At 38.7% G+C, this 17,195-nt stretch overlaps 1 protein-coding gene across 1 annotated transcript in view; it reads right to left on the reverse strand.

Annotated features, from left to right (window-relative positions):
• Positions 1-17,138, reverse strand: part of EPS15L1 (epidermal growth factor receptor pathway substrate 15-like 1) — a 32,879-nt gene extending 15,741 nt beyond the window's left edge. Inside the window, exons 1-18 of the mRNA XM_010014732.1 lie at positions 17,085-17,138; positions 15,893-16,018; positions 14,353-14,412; positions 13,778-14,014; positions 12,857-13,014; positions 12,236-12,392; positions 11,221-11,283; positions 9,606-9,691; positions 8,770-8,842; positions 8,078-8,239; positions 7,059-7,256; positions 6,640-6,804; positions 4,995-5,121; positions 4,822-4,872; positions 4,309-4,445; positions 3,217-3,277; positions 2,781-2,863; positions 1,256-1,388 (exon numbers count right to left, since the gene is read on the reverse strand). Of these exons, the coding sequence (XP_010013034.1) occupies positions 1,256-1,388; positions 2,781-2,863; positions 3,217-3,277; positions 4,309-4,445; positions 4,822-4,872; positions 4,995-5,121; positions 6,640-6,804; positions 7,059-7,256; positions 8,078-8,239; positions 8,770-8,842; positions 9,606-9,691; positions 11,221-11,283; positions 12,236-12,392; positions 12,857-13,014; positions 13,778-14,014; positions 14,353-14,412; positions 15,893-15,928 (1,987 nt within the window). The 5' untranslated portion in view covers positions 15,929-16,018; positions 17,085-17,138. The remainder of the gene's footprint in view (positions 1-1,255; positions 1,389-2,780; positions 2,864-3,216; positions 3,278-4,308; positions 4,446-4,821; positions 4,873-4,994; positions 5,122-6,639; positions 6,805-7,058; positions 7,257-8,077; positions 8,240-8,769; positions 8,843-9,605; positions 9,692-11,220; positions 11,284-12,235; positions 12,393-12,856; positions 13,015-13,777; positions 14,015-14,352; positions 14,413-15,892; positions 16,019-17,084) is intronic.
• Between the last annotated feature and the right edge of the window lie 57 nt (positions 17,139-17,195).

A 17,195-nucleotide genomic window follows, 5' to 3' on the forward strand; every position in this document is an offset into this window, starting at 1 on the left:
GGACACTCCAGGAACAGAAAGCATTTTTGACATTATCCAAAGGAGCTAGTTCTACCACAACTGGTTTGCAGAACCAACCAGATACCTGTTGTTTTATGAACAGGATGGGTGCAGGGCACATGCTTTGCTCCAAAATGCAACAGCAGAAAGGTAGACAATCCACACATTTAGACAGGGAAACATTAATAATAGAACTGTTTTCTTTGTATTATGCTTCCTAACACTGGCACTGGCTACATAAGAATACTGGATGCTGACCAGCATCTTGGGGGTGGTGGGTTATTTTGAGGCAACTGAATGTTCACTGCTATGAGGTACTGAACTCCACCACTCTTGTTAAAAGGAGACTTGAAACTAAGCTCAAAGTGGCTTCAGTTCTCAAAACAGTTTCACTGGTATGTGCCTATTTTGAAAATCAACTCTAGGGAGGGCAAACAAGTAGAAGTTGCATCTCCACTGAAAAAGATCTTATTTTCAATTCAGGAGATTCCTACACAACTAAAAATTTCCACACATGATGGACTTGCAGCAGGAACAAGCCATATATTCATATAGGGTTTTGTATTTCATTAATGCAGCAATGCATGAATGCAAGAATGATCATACCTGGACAGAGCAGGACAGGTCTATCTAGCCCTCTACCCTGTGCTTATTAGGATCTAGTGGCAGATGCCTCAGGAAGAACATCAAAACAAGGTGAAGATACACCCAGACTTCAGACTATTCTTGCACTTGCCTAGGTGCAGACATTCAGCAACACAGGATCCAGAAAGAGTATTTTGGCTTTTGGTAGACCCTGATGCCCCTGTTGGACTTTTCTTGTAAGAATTATCTAGTTCATTTTTAAGCTCATTTAAAACCTTTCTTGCATTCACCATATTCTCTGGGGAATAAAAAAAAAATCCTAAATTTAGAGTACTGTATAAAAACAAACCTCTGTTTATTTTTGAAGGTGCCATTTACTAATTTCATTTCTTGCCCACTTGGAAAAAGAGAGACTTTTTCCCCCCCCCACATATTTCCCTGCCACAACTGATTTTACAGATCTGTCATATCACTCTCATGTCATCTGTTTTCCAGTCTAAAGAGTTCCAGGTTGGTTTACTGACAATTTCTGCCAGTTTACTGATAACCTCATACCTCCCTCCATGGTTGAAATATAAGATAATGAGGTAGAAGACTGTCAACTTGTCCTTATGTCCAACAATAGCCAGAAATTGGGGTAAGTTGTAGTAAAAAAGGAAAACCTTCTTACCACTGGGTGGCTTGGGTCGTGGAGGGACATTTTTCTTCGGTGGTAATGCTGGTGTGTCTGATTTGCTTTTGAAGGGGTCATCTGAGAATCCCATCCCTCCAAAAGAGGAGGCGAAGGGGTCTGAAGCTACTGACTACATGAGAAAAGAAGAAAAGCATGTAAGCACATTGTTGTTTCATGAAAGCCAGAAGTAAAAGCATTAGGTTCAAAAAATAAGGACATATTTACAGAATTGTGTCAGTGGTGTAAGAACTAATGCCCACTGACAGAGGTGCTAGGATTTTATTAACATTCAGGAGTACTTACACTCTTATTCACATAAGTAATTCTAGAACTTTTTGTCCTAGCAAAAAACTGATGAGAAAAATAAAAGGAAGTAAAACTACTTTTAGTAAAAAGTAGTTTGGCAATGAACAGTCACACTACAATCTGGCCTTCACTCTGATAAACAGAACCATGACAGAAACTGGAAAAACATGGTAGTATGCAGAATGGATGGGGTTTTTGCCAAGCTTTTCTTAAGTTACACACAGCTATTTGTCTTCTTTGTAAAAGCTCAGGGAAAATTCCAAACCCATATGTTTAACGTTGACTTTCTTCAGCTGGCTCTTCAAAAGGACTTCTATTGATTCAACACGGCACAGAAAATTATGCCATGCAAGGAAACTTAGCACTCGGAAATGCAGAAAGAGGAATTTTGTGGGCAAAGCTAAAGCTCAGGAAGACTTCTTGCTACAAGTTCGAACTCAAGTCAAACGCGTCAATCTTTGTAAAGACTGTTGCCACCTAGTGGAGAGCTAAAACCCCCACAGAAACAGGGAAAAAGTTAGAAAACAAGAATACATGAAGTTTAATTAGTCAAAGGGATGTGATAATCTGTTTTCTAATTAACATTTACCCTACGATGTTCAAGTGTTATTGTGGAACTACGTGTAAAAAGTTGGGCAACTGATGCCAACTGTCGATTCCAAACTCCACCTCAGAAAGCCAATAGCTTTCAGATGAGGAGGTGTAAGGACCAGTTCTATTTCAAACACCCTATAAACTCATTTTATACCAAGAAGCCAAAGAAACAGCAATTCTATTAAGAGCCATGAAAGCTCAGCACACCATGTTTTCCACCTTCCTCTGGTTCCCTGTACTCATGGAGAAATTTAAGAACAAACTGGGATATGATGAGAGATGAAGTAACAGACTTCAGGACTTAAGAGGAAGGTGGGACACTGAAATGTATTATCTGGAACAACCACCTTTTCTTACAGGTTAAAACTAGAAGGAATGTTTTTGCTCCTCTGGTATTTGAAAGTGTTTGCGAAAAGTTAATTTATCCCTGATGAATCTACCAGTCTTGGTAAGACTTTGCCATATCTGAGATGGATGGAAAATGCTTTGCTAAGTAACTGAGGAGGCTGATTGGAAAAAGCTTAACAGAAGTGGGTTGTCAGTTACAGTCAGATCATACCCTTAAAAAAAGGATCTGTAGATACATCTTTGAAAGGACAGTTGCTTTCCTTGTAACCTTTACCTTTGACATCTGACTGAAGTCTGCAAATCCCTCACCACTACTGAAAGTACCACTTCCAAATGGATCCAGTGTTCCAAACGGATCTGAAAAAGACACAGGAGAAAAAAAACCCCAAAAGTTATTTTAAGTAATATTTGAGGCTTATGAAGAATGCTTGGTGCCAATGAAGTACAAAACTAGGCAGGTGATTCAGAATCACTTGCATTTTGACCTGGCATGAGATGTTAAAAGAGAATTCCATAAAATAAGTTTTCTACCAGTTGAGGGGGGGGAAGTGTATGTGAAGACTTAATCTTCATAATCCATAAAAGGACTACAATGATACTTGCCAACAGTTCACAATACTCTTTCTTTATTCTCAACTTTTACGTTTGATTCTTCTTTCAGAAAGAGATACCTCTTTATTCATCTTCAAGAGGAAATTTTTTCTTCTTACCTGGACCTTTTGAAGAGATACTGGAAGATGTAAAAGGATCACTGCTTTCAAAAGGGTCAGGCTAAATAAGAACAGATATACATAATTATTGTTCTGCTGTGCTGTGCACTTGTCTTTTTATGCATATCAAAATCTCTTGCTTTATTTCCAATTTCAGACCACTCTGTTCTGTGGACACATAACCAGGATAAAATCAACTGATTATGTGATATTTGCATTATTAGTGCATTTGGCTATTGATAGTCTTGAACAAAACACCAAGTACCTCCAAGCAAAACATGTTAAAGTGAAAAGTGCATGATGCTGAAATACAAGAGATACCAGTTACCAGGGCAAAATAAGAAATAAAACTCTGAAGTATTCAGTCTTCAAGTAAAAGAGACTGAATATTCAGGTCAGGCTCAGGTCAGGCATCTACATTATTGTCAATTCAGAATCTGTGTATTGCTTCTTTCTAAACTGATGGTGTTTACAGTTGCTCTTCACTTGGAAAAGTCTGCTGTTATCTAAGTACAAACCTGTACTGAAGACAAACTAACCTCCCACTGACACTGCAATAGTGTTCTAACACTTGGGTGGCAACAGTCAATGAATGCCATAAGGAAGGGTGAGGGAAAGGATTAATTAAACAACAAAACAAAAATCCATACCCACTCCCCCAAAACAACCAAATACATACACATAAGGAGAGCTTAAGAACTGTGACTATACATTTGACAAACGTGTTCTGTGCAGCCCTTCCACTCTGTTGGCTCTATTGTCTGTTGGTGGCTCAGTAATCCTTTAGCCAGATCGGTTCCTCAATCCAATTCACTATGTGACTGCACAAACAGAAACAGTGAAGGAATGGAGGTAATGGTGTGAATGAGTGGGTGCTGGTGGCTTGAAACTCCCAACAGATAAAAGTTATCATGGAACTGGAGAGAACAAACTGCTGATTGCCTTAATGATCCAGACATTCCAGGATGGAATTCATGGTATTTCATCAGTTAGGAGCAAAGTATTTTGTGGTAGTTTGTTCCTTTTAGCTTTCAGACAATAAGCCTGGAAACAGTATAGAAATTGTTCTGTGTAGATTGAAAAATTACTGACCTTTGAGGGCAAAGTAGGGGGTTTTGTGAATGGATCTGAGGTAAATGGGTCGCTCTTCACTTGTTTCTTGAAGAAATCCTCAGGGGCAGAACTACGAAATGGGTCACTTTCTTTAAATGGATCACCTCCAAATGGATCTAGGAGTGTATTAAAAGGTAAACAGACATAGCACCTCGTGTGTCCATAACGAACCATTCTACATTGGACCTCATACTCACTGCTGAGACTTTTTCTTATAAAACCACACAACAATGTGGCAAATCTGTTAAACTCCCAGATAACAGGATATTTACTAAGTTTGAACAGGTACACGTTTATATTAAGGTTATGGAACTAAAGAGTTACATTGATGTTATTGACATTGATCCTGCATCACACACATGCACACCCTATCAGACTGCTATGTCCCCACATGCAAACCAAAAATCTGAAGCCAGGAAAACCTTGGGAATCCTTGTGTTTGGCTACAAATTGTTTATATCATATCTGTCCTGTCGTCAAAAGGGCTATTACCTGCTGGAGCAGGTGGTTGTTCTGCAAAAGGATCATGCTGGAATGGGTCACCTATGCAGAATAGAAAAATCACTTGTTTTATCCACTATTTAGCAAGATGATAGAAGTTTCTGAAAAGATCATTTACTCAAAAACTGATCTTCAAGGTCTCGGGTGAGCCACTGGTCACTTACTGCCTTTGAAAGGGTCTGCTCCCTTAAATGGATCCGATTTGAAAGGATCTTCTGACTGGAATGGGTCTGTATGCAGTTCTTGTGTATTATTGGTAAACATCAAGGCTTTATTCTTAAATGGATCATCCTAAAAATTAAGAGGAGAAACATTACAGCAACTTACCATGACTAAAATGCTCTGTTACCCATTGTGGAGAAATTCTATGCTATCTTGGTTCCTGTTTACTGATCTTAATCATTACTTCCTAAAGAACTTTCTGAGTAAGTGGCTTCTAAGTAGGAATAATTACACCATAGAAAGAAATACACAGCCTGAGGCTACACAGAACATCAAAAGGTTTTGTATAGCCAATACATAAACCAATGAAAGGTTAAACTCTTGCCCACATTAGTATGATCAGTTCTGAAATACTTAAATACCAAAACCAAACCCCAACCACTGCACTATCAAAAAGTTTTTCTCTCCCAGTTATTTTGCAGCTCAGCTTCAGGTAAGACAGTTATTTACAAGGTTACACAAATCACTTGTGGACTTCAAATACAAGAAACTACTACTGTGAAGTTAAGACTGCTTCTTGTTAGGTCTTTCTTGAGCTCAAAGCTCCAGGTACTGATTTCATCTTACAAAGCGTTACGTGGCAGGAGGAGTGTCACCATTTCATGAGAGGTCTGTCAGCAGAAGCCAAGCTCCAGCTTTGACAAGTTACAAAACTACAGCCTGCACAAACAAATATGGTTATGAAACCTCTTCACTGCATTCATTTGCCATGATACCCTTTGTCTTTTGCCTGGTTTGGGTCTCTGATGAAACCAGTCCTTGTCACAGTAGCCACATGGGCATGCAGCACCTGCACAACTGGGCTCCATTGACAAAGCCATTCAACACCAACATAAATACCTAGTAAAAACTACCCGCTTACACTGCCCCCAATACTAGAAAGACATGGTATTTCTTTCATTCCTTTACAAGATGCAAAGGAAGAAGTCTTAATTAATACTTCTCAGAACAGTAGAGGGAGGTGGGGAGATGAGGAAGAGGAAGGAAGAGTTAAGAAACAGGAAGGGGGCATGACGGTTTAAAACATTTACTATGAACATGTACTGGAGTTTTCTTCCAGTAAGTGATTCTTAGGTTTTGCAAGTAAGAGAAACATCTGGAGACTTCTACTGGAAATTAAACATAAATGTTCATGCAAGCCATGCAAGCAGAGAAACTAAGCACCTAAGTGTTTTAAGACCATGTCTCTCAATGTATTCCTGTTTTTAATCTACTGCTTTTCTTCTGCTGAGCATTTTATTACACTTTCTCTGCAAAAACAAAGCCCTACCTCCTGAGACTAAGGATGTGACAGGTTACTAATCAAGTTAACATGACATTTTGTTTCCATATCCATATCGTTACAGTTACACAGGCACAAAATCTTAGCACAAGACCTAACCCAAAGCTTAAAAATCAGGTTTTCCACCAGCATTAAAATCTTTGTCCTGCCTTGCAGTGAAGACTGCTGCCTTTCAGGAATCATGGTATTTGTTAACATACAAAAAGCCAACTAAACAAACATCTTCACTGTTTCAGATTAGGTGCAAGTCACAAACCTAATTATTGTAAAATACACCAAACAACAGTAGTTTTTTATACTTTTACCATAGCTCCATAGTTGTTTCTTTCTGTCTGCCCAAGGCCTTCACTTATGTCTGCCAAATTCGTCAGGCTGCCACCATGAATCCCATTGAGAGCTTCATTATATTCTTCTATACTCTTATTGACTTCTTGATGACTCTCTTGAAGTTGAGAAAGTTTACTTCTTGCCTAAGCAGTGGAAAACACTTTAGTATGTTATGCACTCAATAACACTGTCATCCTCACATCCTTGTTAAACCTGGGTGCTAGCCAGTTGCATTTCCCTCCTCCCTCAGAGCTGAACTTCTCCTGACTTAAACTGGAAATTAACCTACTGAGCACCAAAGAGGCTTATTTTATGAACCAGGATTTTTCTTCATAATCTTTCTAGGTAATGCTCAACTCAACCTTTCAAGAAGCAAAAAAGAAGCTACAGTGAATACCTGGTTTATTTCTTCCTGTGTTGATTTTAAAGATTTGATTATTGTTTCAAGCTGCACTTTTCCAGCCTGGATACTCTGCTCTAGCTGAGTCTCTTCTTGCTGGAGGCGATTCAGCTCTGCTTTTGCTCTATTAAGGTCATCTTCCTGTAATTTTAAATCTGATTCCTGAGATTGAATCTGCATTTTTAGTGATGAAATCTGAAACAAAACGTTGCAAAAATCAGAGTGAAATTTGAAAGAATTCTGAATTGATAACAAATAGACACTTGTAAAGCAACCTATCAACTGCTAAGGAAGGTAACAAGAACTTAGTATGAAGAACTGCATGCCTAAGATGTTACACAAAATCCTTGAGAAAAGCATATAGGACATTCAGTAACAGCAAGAAATACTAATATTTTAAATCACAGAAATACCACACTGATTACAAAGGTAATTAAAAGGTGTTTCTTAGATGGTTACTTTGTAGTTTTCAGAACTCCTTTTCCATTCATTTACCAAGTATTATAAAGGTGATTTTTAACTGATAATATGAGTTTAAATTACTCAGTTGCATATGACTTTCCTCCTACACTTTCTTACATGACCTTATACACCAAGTTTCTACATTAAGAAAACAGGCTAGCTACATTGGCAATTGTATCCCCCTGAAAACCCACTTTTAAAACACTGACGAGGTTCACAGTGATCAAAATATGCACCACTGCCCATGCACTGTCCCAGAGGTCAGCAATAATGCTTCTCAGCTACCCTATTAGGTTGAATAAATGTTTCATATATTCACAGAACAACCACCGTTTATGTAGAAGGGGACCCCTGGAGATCATCTAATTCAACTCCCCATTTATGACCATTATAAAAGGTTAGCAAAAGCATTCTTGGACCTCTGTATTAGTGTGGAAATGGCCATTTATGCTAAAAATGAATAAACAAAGCAATGTTATTCACTAAATAAACAGAATTTCCTTCAACAAAAGACACAGTACTCTTGAGCATGTCCAGAACTAACATACACTCACCACCTGTGTTTCTTCCTGGCATTTCTGCCTTACATCATTCAGCATATCTTTTAGTTTGGCTTTCTGCTGGTCCATTTCATCCAGGCGGTCTTGAGCATCTTGTTTCTGAGCCTCCAGCTCTTGCAAGTTACTTGTCTCCCTATCTAAATCATTCTGGAGCTCCTGAGGAAAATGCCACAGTTTGTAACTTATATTTAGCTGTTCTATAGGAATGCTCAACCACACACAAACAGGCTTACAAAATGTAAAAGATTTTCTATGTCATATAGGCTATTCCCTGCATCTGTATGTTTTGTTTCTGCAGCAACTTTTATGAGACAGCAAGAAACAAATCAGTGCTTACAAGATGGAAGAGAGACTGTGACACAGAGCACTTGTAATGGAACTATCCTAATAATCAAAAGCAATACTCTTTGAACAATGATTTCCTAAATTAGTGTTAGTCAAGCACTAACAAAAAAGACATTTCAAACTGTTCATGTAACATCTCCTGTTTATATTAACCAGCATCTGAAGAAAACATTTCTGATGGAGATGAGGAAAAGTCTTCTGTGAGTTAAAGGAGAATCTCAAGAAAGAAGGAAAGACTTGCCCAGGAGCAACATAAGGCAAGATGGAAGAAAGAATGCTTAACTTCCTGTATCTTATTTTAGATTAAAATGAAAAACAACAACAATATCCTGAGTTTTTACCTGGACTTCATTGGTTTTCTGTCTGATTGATTCTTCTTTTTCCCTAATGTCCTGCTCTAGTGAGTATTTTTCTCTGTAAGATAAACAAGCACATGCATTTGTGATTAATTAAATAATGCAACACACATGTGCACATGCAAACATCAATTAAATAGGATTCTGGAAACACCACACAGCCCAAAATGCCAGCCCATATTCTGATTGTATGAGTAAATGAGTAAAGGTGTATACAAATCAATTATGCTTTGAAAAATACTATCTGTTCTGAAACCACCTGGTAGAATCCAGGCTGGCTTTACATAAACAGCTAACTACAAGGTATCAGTGGGAGATCTGCCACCAACTTCAGTGACAAGTAATGATAAACTGACTAAAAGAGAACAAAACTAATGAACACATCAGGACTGTAAGAAGGACATGAAGCTGTTGGAGCAAGGCCAGAGGAGGGCCATGAGGATGAGCAGGGGCTGGAGCAGCTCCCGTATGGAGACAGGCTGAGAACATTGGGGCTGTTCAGCTGGAGAAGAGAAGCTGCTGGAGGCCTCAGAGCAGCTTCCAGTGCCTGAAAGGGGCTACAAGGGTGCTGGAGATGGACCTTCATCAGGGACTGGAGTGATAGGGCAAGGGGTAATGGGTTTAAACTTAAACAGGGAAAGTTCAGGTTGGATGTAAGGAAGAAGTTCTGTACTGTGGTGAGACACTGGTACAGGGTGCCCAGTGAAGTGGTGAATGCGCCATCCCTGGCAGTGTTCAAGGCCAGGCTTTCCAACCCAAACCATTCTATGATTCCATGTATCTCCTACTCCATGATTCTTTTAATAGTCCACAACCATTACCTCTGCAGCTGTGCAATTTCTTGACTAATATCATCCAGCTCCTTCACCCCTGTAAATTCGCCTGATCCAACGGAACTTGAACTATCCTGTTAAGAATAAAATAGTCTATTAATATGCCAAGTTCTTACAGCAGATTTGCCTTTACAAAAGCTGAGGACAAAGGCAGGACACAATCCTCACTATATGCATCTGCAAAATTCTATGGGAGACAACAAATTATTACACAGCAAGCACCGAGCACATCACACAGGTCTACCTGTGAGACATCTCCAAGTCCATGTAACAGATGGGACAGTCGAAACACGTGGCAGTGAAAGGACATGCACAATGGCAATGAATAAACTGCAGGCAATGGTAGAACCAAAATTCAAACCCAAAAAACCCCAGCTCTGCTATAGCCAACAGCAAAGCTTCCAGGGAACTGAACAAAATCAGATTGAAATGACAACCTCCTTCAGCCCTGCCACAAATGAAAGCCAATTGCTGCAAGTATGCCCAATTTCCTGCAGGTCATTTCTACAGCCATTCAGGTGTGGATCAGGAAAGACACAGAGGGTATCACTTGACTTTCAGACAAGAAAGTTGTCATCAGAAGTTACTAAGAGAAGATCTCAGCATTTGGTACAAAATTTGTCATTGTTATAGAAGGGACTGCTAGTTCTTTGAAAGAACAAACCTGCCCCACTGAACTCACTGCCAGCACGACAAATCAGGAGACCTACCAGTTTTAAATAGCATTTTAGAAAGAAGCAAGTACAGTTTGCTTGCTTTGGTCACTCTGAGGCTGGGATCAGCACAGAAAGTTTGGCTTTATTTGTTATAAAACCCCCCAAGAACCCAACCAACAAACCACAAATGGAGAGCACAGTAAAATGGGATTGTTTTGCAGAAAAAACAGGTGAATATAGAGCTTAAGTTAATTAAGTCCTCACTTTTGGGTGAGTATTTCTTAACATGCCACTAAGTAATCCTAAATACCACCACCAATCCAGACTAATTCTTCAAGCTGGCAAATCAAAAGCTTCTAGCATCACTTTTACATTTTCAGACCAGATACTGATTTGCTGAGAGACCTCTACTATCTGCTGTGCAGGATGATAATAAGGTGTTACCCAATATGATCATGAAATAAGTTAAAATGAGCTGCTGCATTGGTTAGGATAACACAGTTCATTGCTCCACATGAACAGAAAACTGATCTGCTATGTTCACAGTAACATGCAGTTTATTCCATGTTATATTCAGCTGAAACCACAGTAGATGGGGGGGGGAAAATACAGTCAACCAAAAATAATGGAAAGCTTAAAGCTCTCACACCAAGGTATATTTACTGCCCACAGCTTCAGGGAACTAGTACATGAGTGGCTTTAACATGCTAACACTGAAAACTTCTTGACAGACCAATGCATCTCAAATTGTTGAAGGAAGCAGTATCACCAGCTCAACAGCCAACACTGGGAACTTCACACTACTGTGGTATTACTACCATGCCAAGAGCAAGTGGCACAGAACACAAGAGCAAAGAGACAGGAGGAATAGAACTAAGACCTTTTTTAAAGTCACAAGTAGTGTACATAAACCAATTTGCATTATTTTGGACATTACAGTTACTCACACGACGCATTTCTGTTAGTGTTGAGATCTCAGTCCCTACAGAGGTCAAGTAACCTGACAGAGTCTGTAGAAAAAGGATACAGGAAAAACCTTAAAAGGACCAGAGCAACAGCAATCATTAAAATATATTTAGAGGCTCAAAAGCTTTCTGGTTAGGGAAAGCAAAACAAGTAAAGGAAAATACTATATAATTTATAGAAAAGATGAATATATTGACATGACAGAAGTAGGACAAGGGGTAATGGGTTCAAACTTAAAAAGGGGAGATTTAGGTTAGGTATAAGGAAGAAATTCATTACTGAGAGAGTGGTGGGGCACTGGCACAGGCTGCCCAAGAGAAGTTGTGAATGCTCCATCCCTGCCAGCGTCCAAGGCCAGGTTGGACACAGGGGCTTGGAGCAACCTGCTCTAGTGGAAGGTGTCCCTGCCCACAGCAAGGGGTTTGGAACTGGATGATCTTAAGGTCCTTTCCAACCCAAACCATTCCATGACTCTGTGATTTATTCATTTAAGTTTCAGAGATACACTAACACACTATTGAGGAAAGGAACAAAGCAGGGTTTTTAGTAAAAGATTAGCTGCTCCAGTAAAATGGTAGTAACAGTGAAGGACATAGGACTACAGACCATCCTGCTACAAGGAATGACTCAACCACCAATTCCCAGAAACGAGAAAGTCACCACTCTTCAGGTAGCCATTTCATTTTACATTTTACAGGAGGGGACAGGCTACTAAACCAGCTTTTAACAGTTCCCTGAAGTTAAAAAACCCCAACCCTTCTCTATCACAAAGGAGCATTTTCCGCAATTCCTTTATTTATAGAATATCCTACTGCATTTTTCTTTACTTACTGTCTTGTGCTGTTAAGAAATTTATGTATATTTTCAAATGTTAAAGAATTTTGCAAGAGGAAATAAGGAAAATAAGGGCAATTTTGACCATAATACTACAAAAAAAACCCTCAAACCTCATTACTTTCAAAGCTCAGTATTATCTACAAATGCTCAATGACTTGCCTGTATGGGAGTATTCCTCTCTGAGGGAGGGACCATCTCTGGGGACAACACTTGAGGAGGATCAATCCCTTTACTGACCTTCTGTTGGATGAGATACATTGCTAGTGCAAACTGATCTTTGCTCAGTTTTCCCATCTGTCTTGTGTCTGCCAAAGCCCTGGTAAAAAACAAATCATACTTATAAACAAGAAAAGCTTATTTCTCCTCTACCAAGAAGCCTGAAATACATATATACATGTAATTTCCTTTTGATTCAGCTCCATCAGAGCTTGCTTATTCTAATGAAAGAGTTCCATAAACACAGCAGTATTTTATTAGACATATATTAACTGAATAGAACAGCGTTACCCTGAGAAACTATTTAGAGCCCCAGAACTTTAAAAACGTGACCACAGTTCACAGACTATACCCCCCTCCCAGAAAAGCAAAGTGAGAATTAATTTCTCCCTTATTTTCCATATAGCCCAAATACCACAGTACAACAACAGGGCAATAAAAAGAGGTTGGGGGTTTTGTTTCGGTTTTAAGGGGGTTTTTGATGTTAGGACCACAATTGTGGCTGGATAATCCAACTTCCCAGATCAGCAAGTTATAAAAAGAAAGCTACTAGGGAATTCTTACCATATATGTGCTAAGAGATTCTGAGAGAGACCCGAATGCATGAAAATGTCTTTTACTTCTTGGCCACTCACAAACCCGTCCATGTCTGTGTCTGTTTTTAAGAAAATGTCATCGTATCGCACTTTTTCGGACACTGGCACCACCCAATTCACAGAGGGCTGGAAAACAAAGTTTTGTCTTTCAAGAGATGGGAAACAGCCTCTATCAACACACTGAGAATACGTGACATTATTCAGAGTCAGAAGGGCTGAACATCTCGCACAATCCAATCTAACTGGTAAGTGGGTATTTCCCCTTTTCCTATGAATGTTTTAGCTTAATACTTTTCTATCTGAATTATAAATACTGATAAACAGTCTTGCTTTGGAATGCTTTGGAAAACATTCATTCTTTGGAAATATGGACCCAACTAGGCGTACACTAAGTCCTCATGTTAATATCACAGGAGCTTTAGGAGGTAGATTAATGATTGCCCAAAGAAGTGGTAAATGCTCCATCCCCAGCAGCGTTTAAGGCCAGGATGGACAGAGCCTTGGGCAACATGGTATAGTGTGAGGTGCCGCTGCCCATGGCAGGGGTTGGAACTAGATGATCTGAAAGTCCTTTCCAACCCAAACCATCCTGTAATTCTATGATTTCTTTGGTATTAAAGTAGATACATAGCTGAAACCTTTCTACATTTTCAATTTCTATGAAAAGTGAAAATTCCCCATAAGATCTGCTACCTCATGGTCACGGACTAAAATTCACTTGCTTTTCTTCTGCTCTTCCAAGTCTTTCCATTCTCGTGTCATTCCCTCCACCCAAATTATTCAACAAAAAACACGTGTTCAGAAAAACACTCACGTGAGGCAGAAATCAAAAAGCAGGTTTATTTTTATCTGCAGTCTGCTGATTTTAAAAGGGAAAAAAGATTTGTACCTGTGCTTGCTTAATGCTGTGCTTGGGAGACAAACTCCCCGTGCTGTTCAGACTGTTGACACTACCATGAGATGGGGTGGAACGGAGGCTGTCTTTTGGTGGAGGACTTGCAGGAAGAACAGGAACAGAACCAGGAAAGACAGGCGTCTTCTTTCTTTTAGAAGGTGGTATGAGAGAAGGGGGTAATAGTGAAGGAACTGGCTCTTTCTCGAGAGCTCTATATACCAAATGCATTGCCTGCAGAGGCAAAAAGGTCAGATAACATTAATAATTAGAAGAAAAAGCTACAAGATGTTCCAATGTCAGTCATTTACATCTTACTAAAACGAAGACAGTAAGATTAGAGATGTAAACCAGAGCAGATAATTTTGATTTTAATTCCAGAAAGTTTAATCTTGGTGACATAGGCAAGACTCAGCAGACAAATGAGAGAGAGATCATTTAATAGCTCCACATGAACAATTTAGATTAGAACAGTCAAATGTAGCAGAGAAAACTGCAAAGCTCTTGAGAGAAAAAACTGAGCAATCTGCTCTAAGAGACACACTGTGAATGGAGAATGTAAAGCAACCTACCACAGCAAATTCATCCTTGTCCAGGTGACCATCTTTATCAATATCACTGAGATCCCAGACCTACAGCAATTATGATAAAAACAATCACTTAGAGAACAAGTTACACTTTGTGCTTTTGATGTTAATCATCATCATATTAAGCATCATATAAAGACTCCTAACAGATTTTTGGGAAGACTGCATTAGTTATATTAGACCTAGGAACAAACTAGGATTAGTTTTGTGGCAGCGTGAATCAGCACTGCCTCTAACAAATTCTGGATGCAACACAGGCAGGATTTTTATCCTTCTATGTTGCAGTTAAGGAATCATCAAGCTCACTAAAAACATCCAGAGGTGGCTTTCAGAATGGTCCAGCGGGTGTGGGTTAGCAGATTGTCCAAATTTATCTTACAAGAAAGTGAAAATGTTTTAGAGAAGCCAATACACTTCTAATTTGCATTCCCTTCCTCAATTTATAGTTCTAATTTTTTGTTAAAAGCAAAATAAAATTGTCCACCCCCCTGCATTTTTTATAGCAGAGGATTTAAGCATCTCTCAACTGTAGCTCATTATTAGGTCAAGTAGAGTCAATGAAACTTGCAGGAGATTTAGAAGGATGCAAAACTTTGGGTACTCTAATACCCAGCCACCACCTAGCACTGTTTAATCATCAATACGACTTGGAGACAGTATAGCAGAGGGGACAGAGAGCTCAGACCAAGACTCAACCATCTGAACTCTTCTCCCAGCTTCATCTCTGGACCCCAGTACAAATTTAAGCTGGCTCATTAGTCCGTTGCCATTTATTCAGTCCCCTATCTTGTCTGCAAACTCTTCTGGAACAGGACAAAGCTTCCTAAATTTCTATGATGACAATAGCCAGATATAATACAAGCCTTTCAAGGCCAAGTACTTCACAATATTCAAGTACAGAATTAAAACAAGTCATATTTAGATTTTGCAGATATCAGAGAAAGAGGCAGTTCTTCCTGAAAAGATTAAAGTATACAAAGATATAGCTCTTACACAGAATGCATTCAGTCATATCAATATGCAAAACGTTAAAGAATACGTGTTTTAAATGGATGCAGAAAGGTATAAATAAACATGAAAAAACCAAAACTACTTGATAATTTGACAGCTACAATAAACTAGGATGTTTTAAAGAGTTCTCCTGTACAAACAGTGGATAGACTTAATGGTATGTCTATTAACTTGTATTTGGAAACATGACAAAAGAGTGGAATATGATATAAAAGCCATTATGGTTCAGGAGAGCTTTTTCTTGTTTTGAAATAACCTAAGTAAAAATTTCCAGCTCTTAAAATGAAAACAAAGATAATGAAGCCAACCTACTCCAGGGCCCAAATTGATGCTATTATTCCTATTTCTAAGTGGAAGACTTCAGAACCTACTTACTGTTCTTGTCTTATAGCATGCACTCAATGTAATACCTCAGCCAAAACCTGATCCATGTTGGTAAGTTACACTTAAATATTTAACATTGCAACTACAAAAAGCTAAATAGAGAATAGCTAAATCTAAACAGCATACTTACCCTTCCTAGGATATCAAGAGGTAGCTTTGAATTCATCAGTACTGGTTTTACTTTGTCTCCTGAAAGTAAACCATTTACTGGCAAAAGGCTTTCAAAAATACCATCAAACTTTGCTTTTTCTTCCACCTAGTTGGTAAGAAATAGCCTGAATAAGTAAAAAAGTGTGCCTGTGTGAGTGTTGAAAATGAGATCTTGCAAGAAATTAAGACTGGTCAGTAAAGCATTCATTCTAAACTTCCGAGCTTTCTGGCAACTGCCACCATGCTGTATTTAAATGTAAACCCATGGAGCTGGATTTAGGAGCTTGATTTCAAAACCAAGGGTATGATAGCTAAGAGATTTTAACATGCAGCATGGAACATGTGTTTCTATAGTGTTCTAAAAGGACAATGCATTCTGAGCAAAACACTGCTGCCCAGATTTTAAACAAACTTTGACAAACTCCGTAGAACTAAAAACTGTTCTTCCCATATAGTTTGCCTCCCACTTGAAAGTGCATCATGCAACTACATAAATGAAAAAGGGAAAAAAAGGGAAAAAGGGAAAAAGGGAAAAAGGGAAAAAGGGAAAAAGGGAAAAAGGGAAAAAGGGAAAAAGGGAAAAAGGGAAAAAGGGAAAAAGGGAAAAAGGGAAAAAGGGAAAAAGGGAAAAAGGGAAAAAGGGAAAAAGGGAAAGCAGCATTAAAGTTATTTTATTCAATTTCTACCTTTTGGAAATGGCTTGCATTTGAAAATTAACTAAATACAAATATCCTCATGTATGTATCAAAAGTTCCTTTTTTCCAGTGACATACACTGTATCACTGACTACTAATTAGAACATATGAACTCAAGCTTTAAATTAATACTTCAGGATGGATTTGGTGAAATGCTTTGCTGTTCTCAATGGGGTTCCTTTATACAAACACGAACGTGTCTACTCTAGGATTCCAGAGGAAATCCAGGCAGAAGATTAAAATTCATTGTGCCTTAAAAACATCACACCAGGGCTTCTCACAGGCTTGGTTAATGCTTATTTCACATATAAAACTACAGGTCAACATTCTCTATTGTGCAAAAGTCTACCGTCAGAAAGGGAGGACTACTCAAATGGGAAATTTATTTGCTACAATATATTCTTACTGGAAAAATTATAGGCAAAGAAAATATTAACTTTTAAAGAATGGATGGAATGTGTTGTCTTTTACACTTACCCTAACAGCCCAATGAGTCTCTGTTGAAGGGGGGGTGATCAGCAAAGGACTGCTAGTGTCATGCTAAAAATCAAAGAATTTCTTATTTATACGTGTGTATATATATATATA

This window comes from Nestor notabilis, unplaced genomic scaffold (genome assembly GCF_000696875.1).
Source record: "Nestor notabilis isolate BGI_N333 unplaced genomic scaffold, ASM69687v1 scaffold11695, whole genome shotgun sequence".
Lineage (NCBI taxonomy): Eukaryota > Metazoa > Chordata > Aves > Psittaciformes > Psittacidae > Nestor > Nestor notabilis.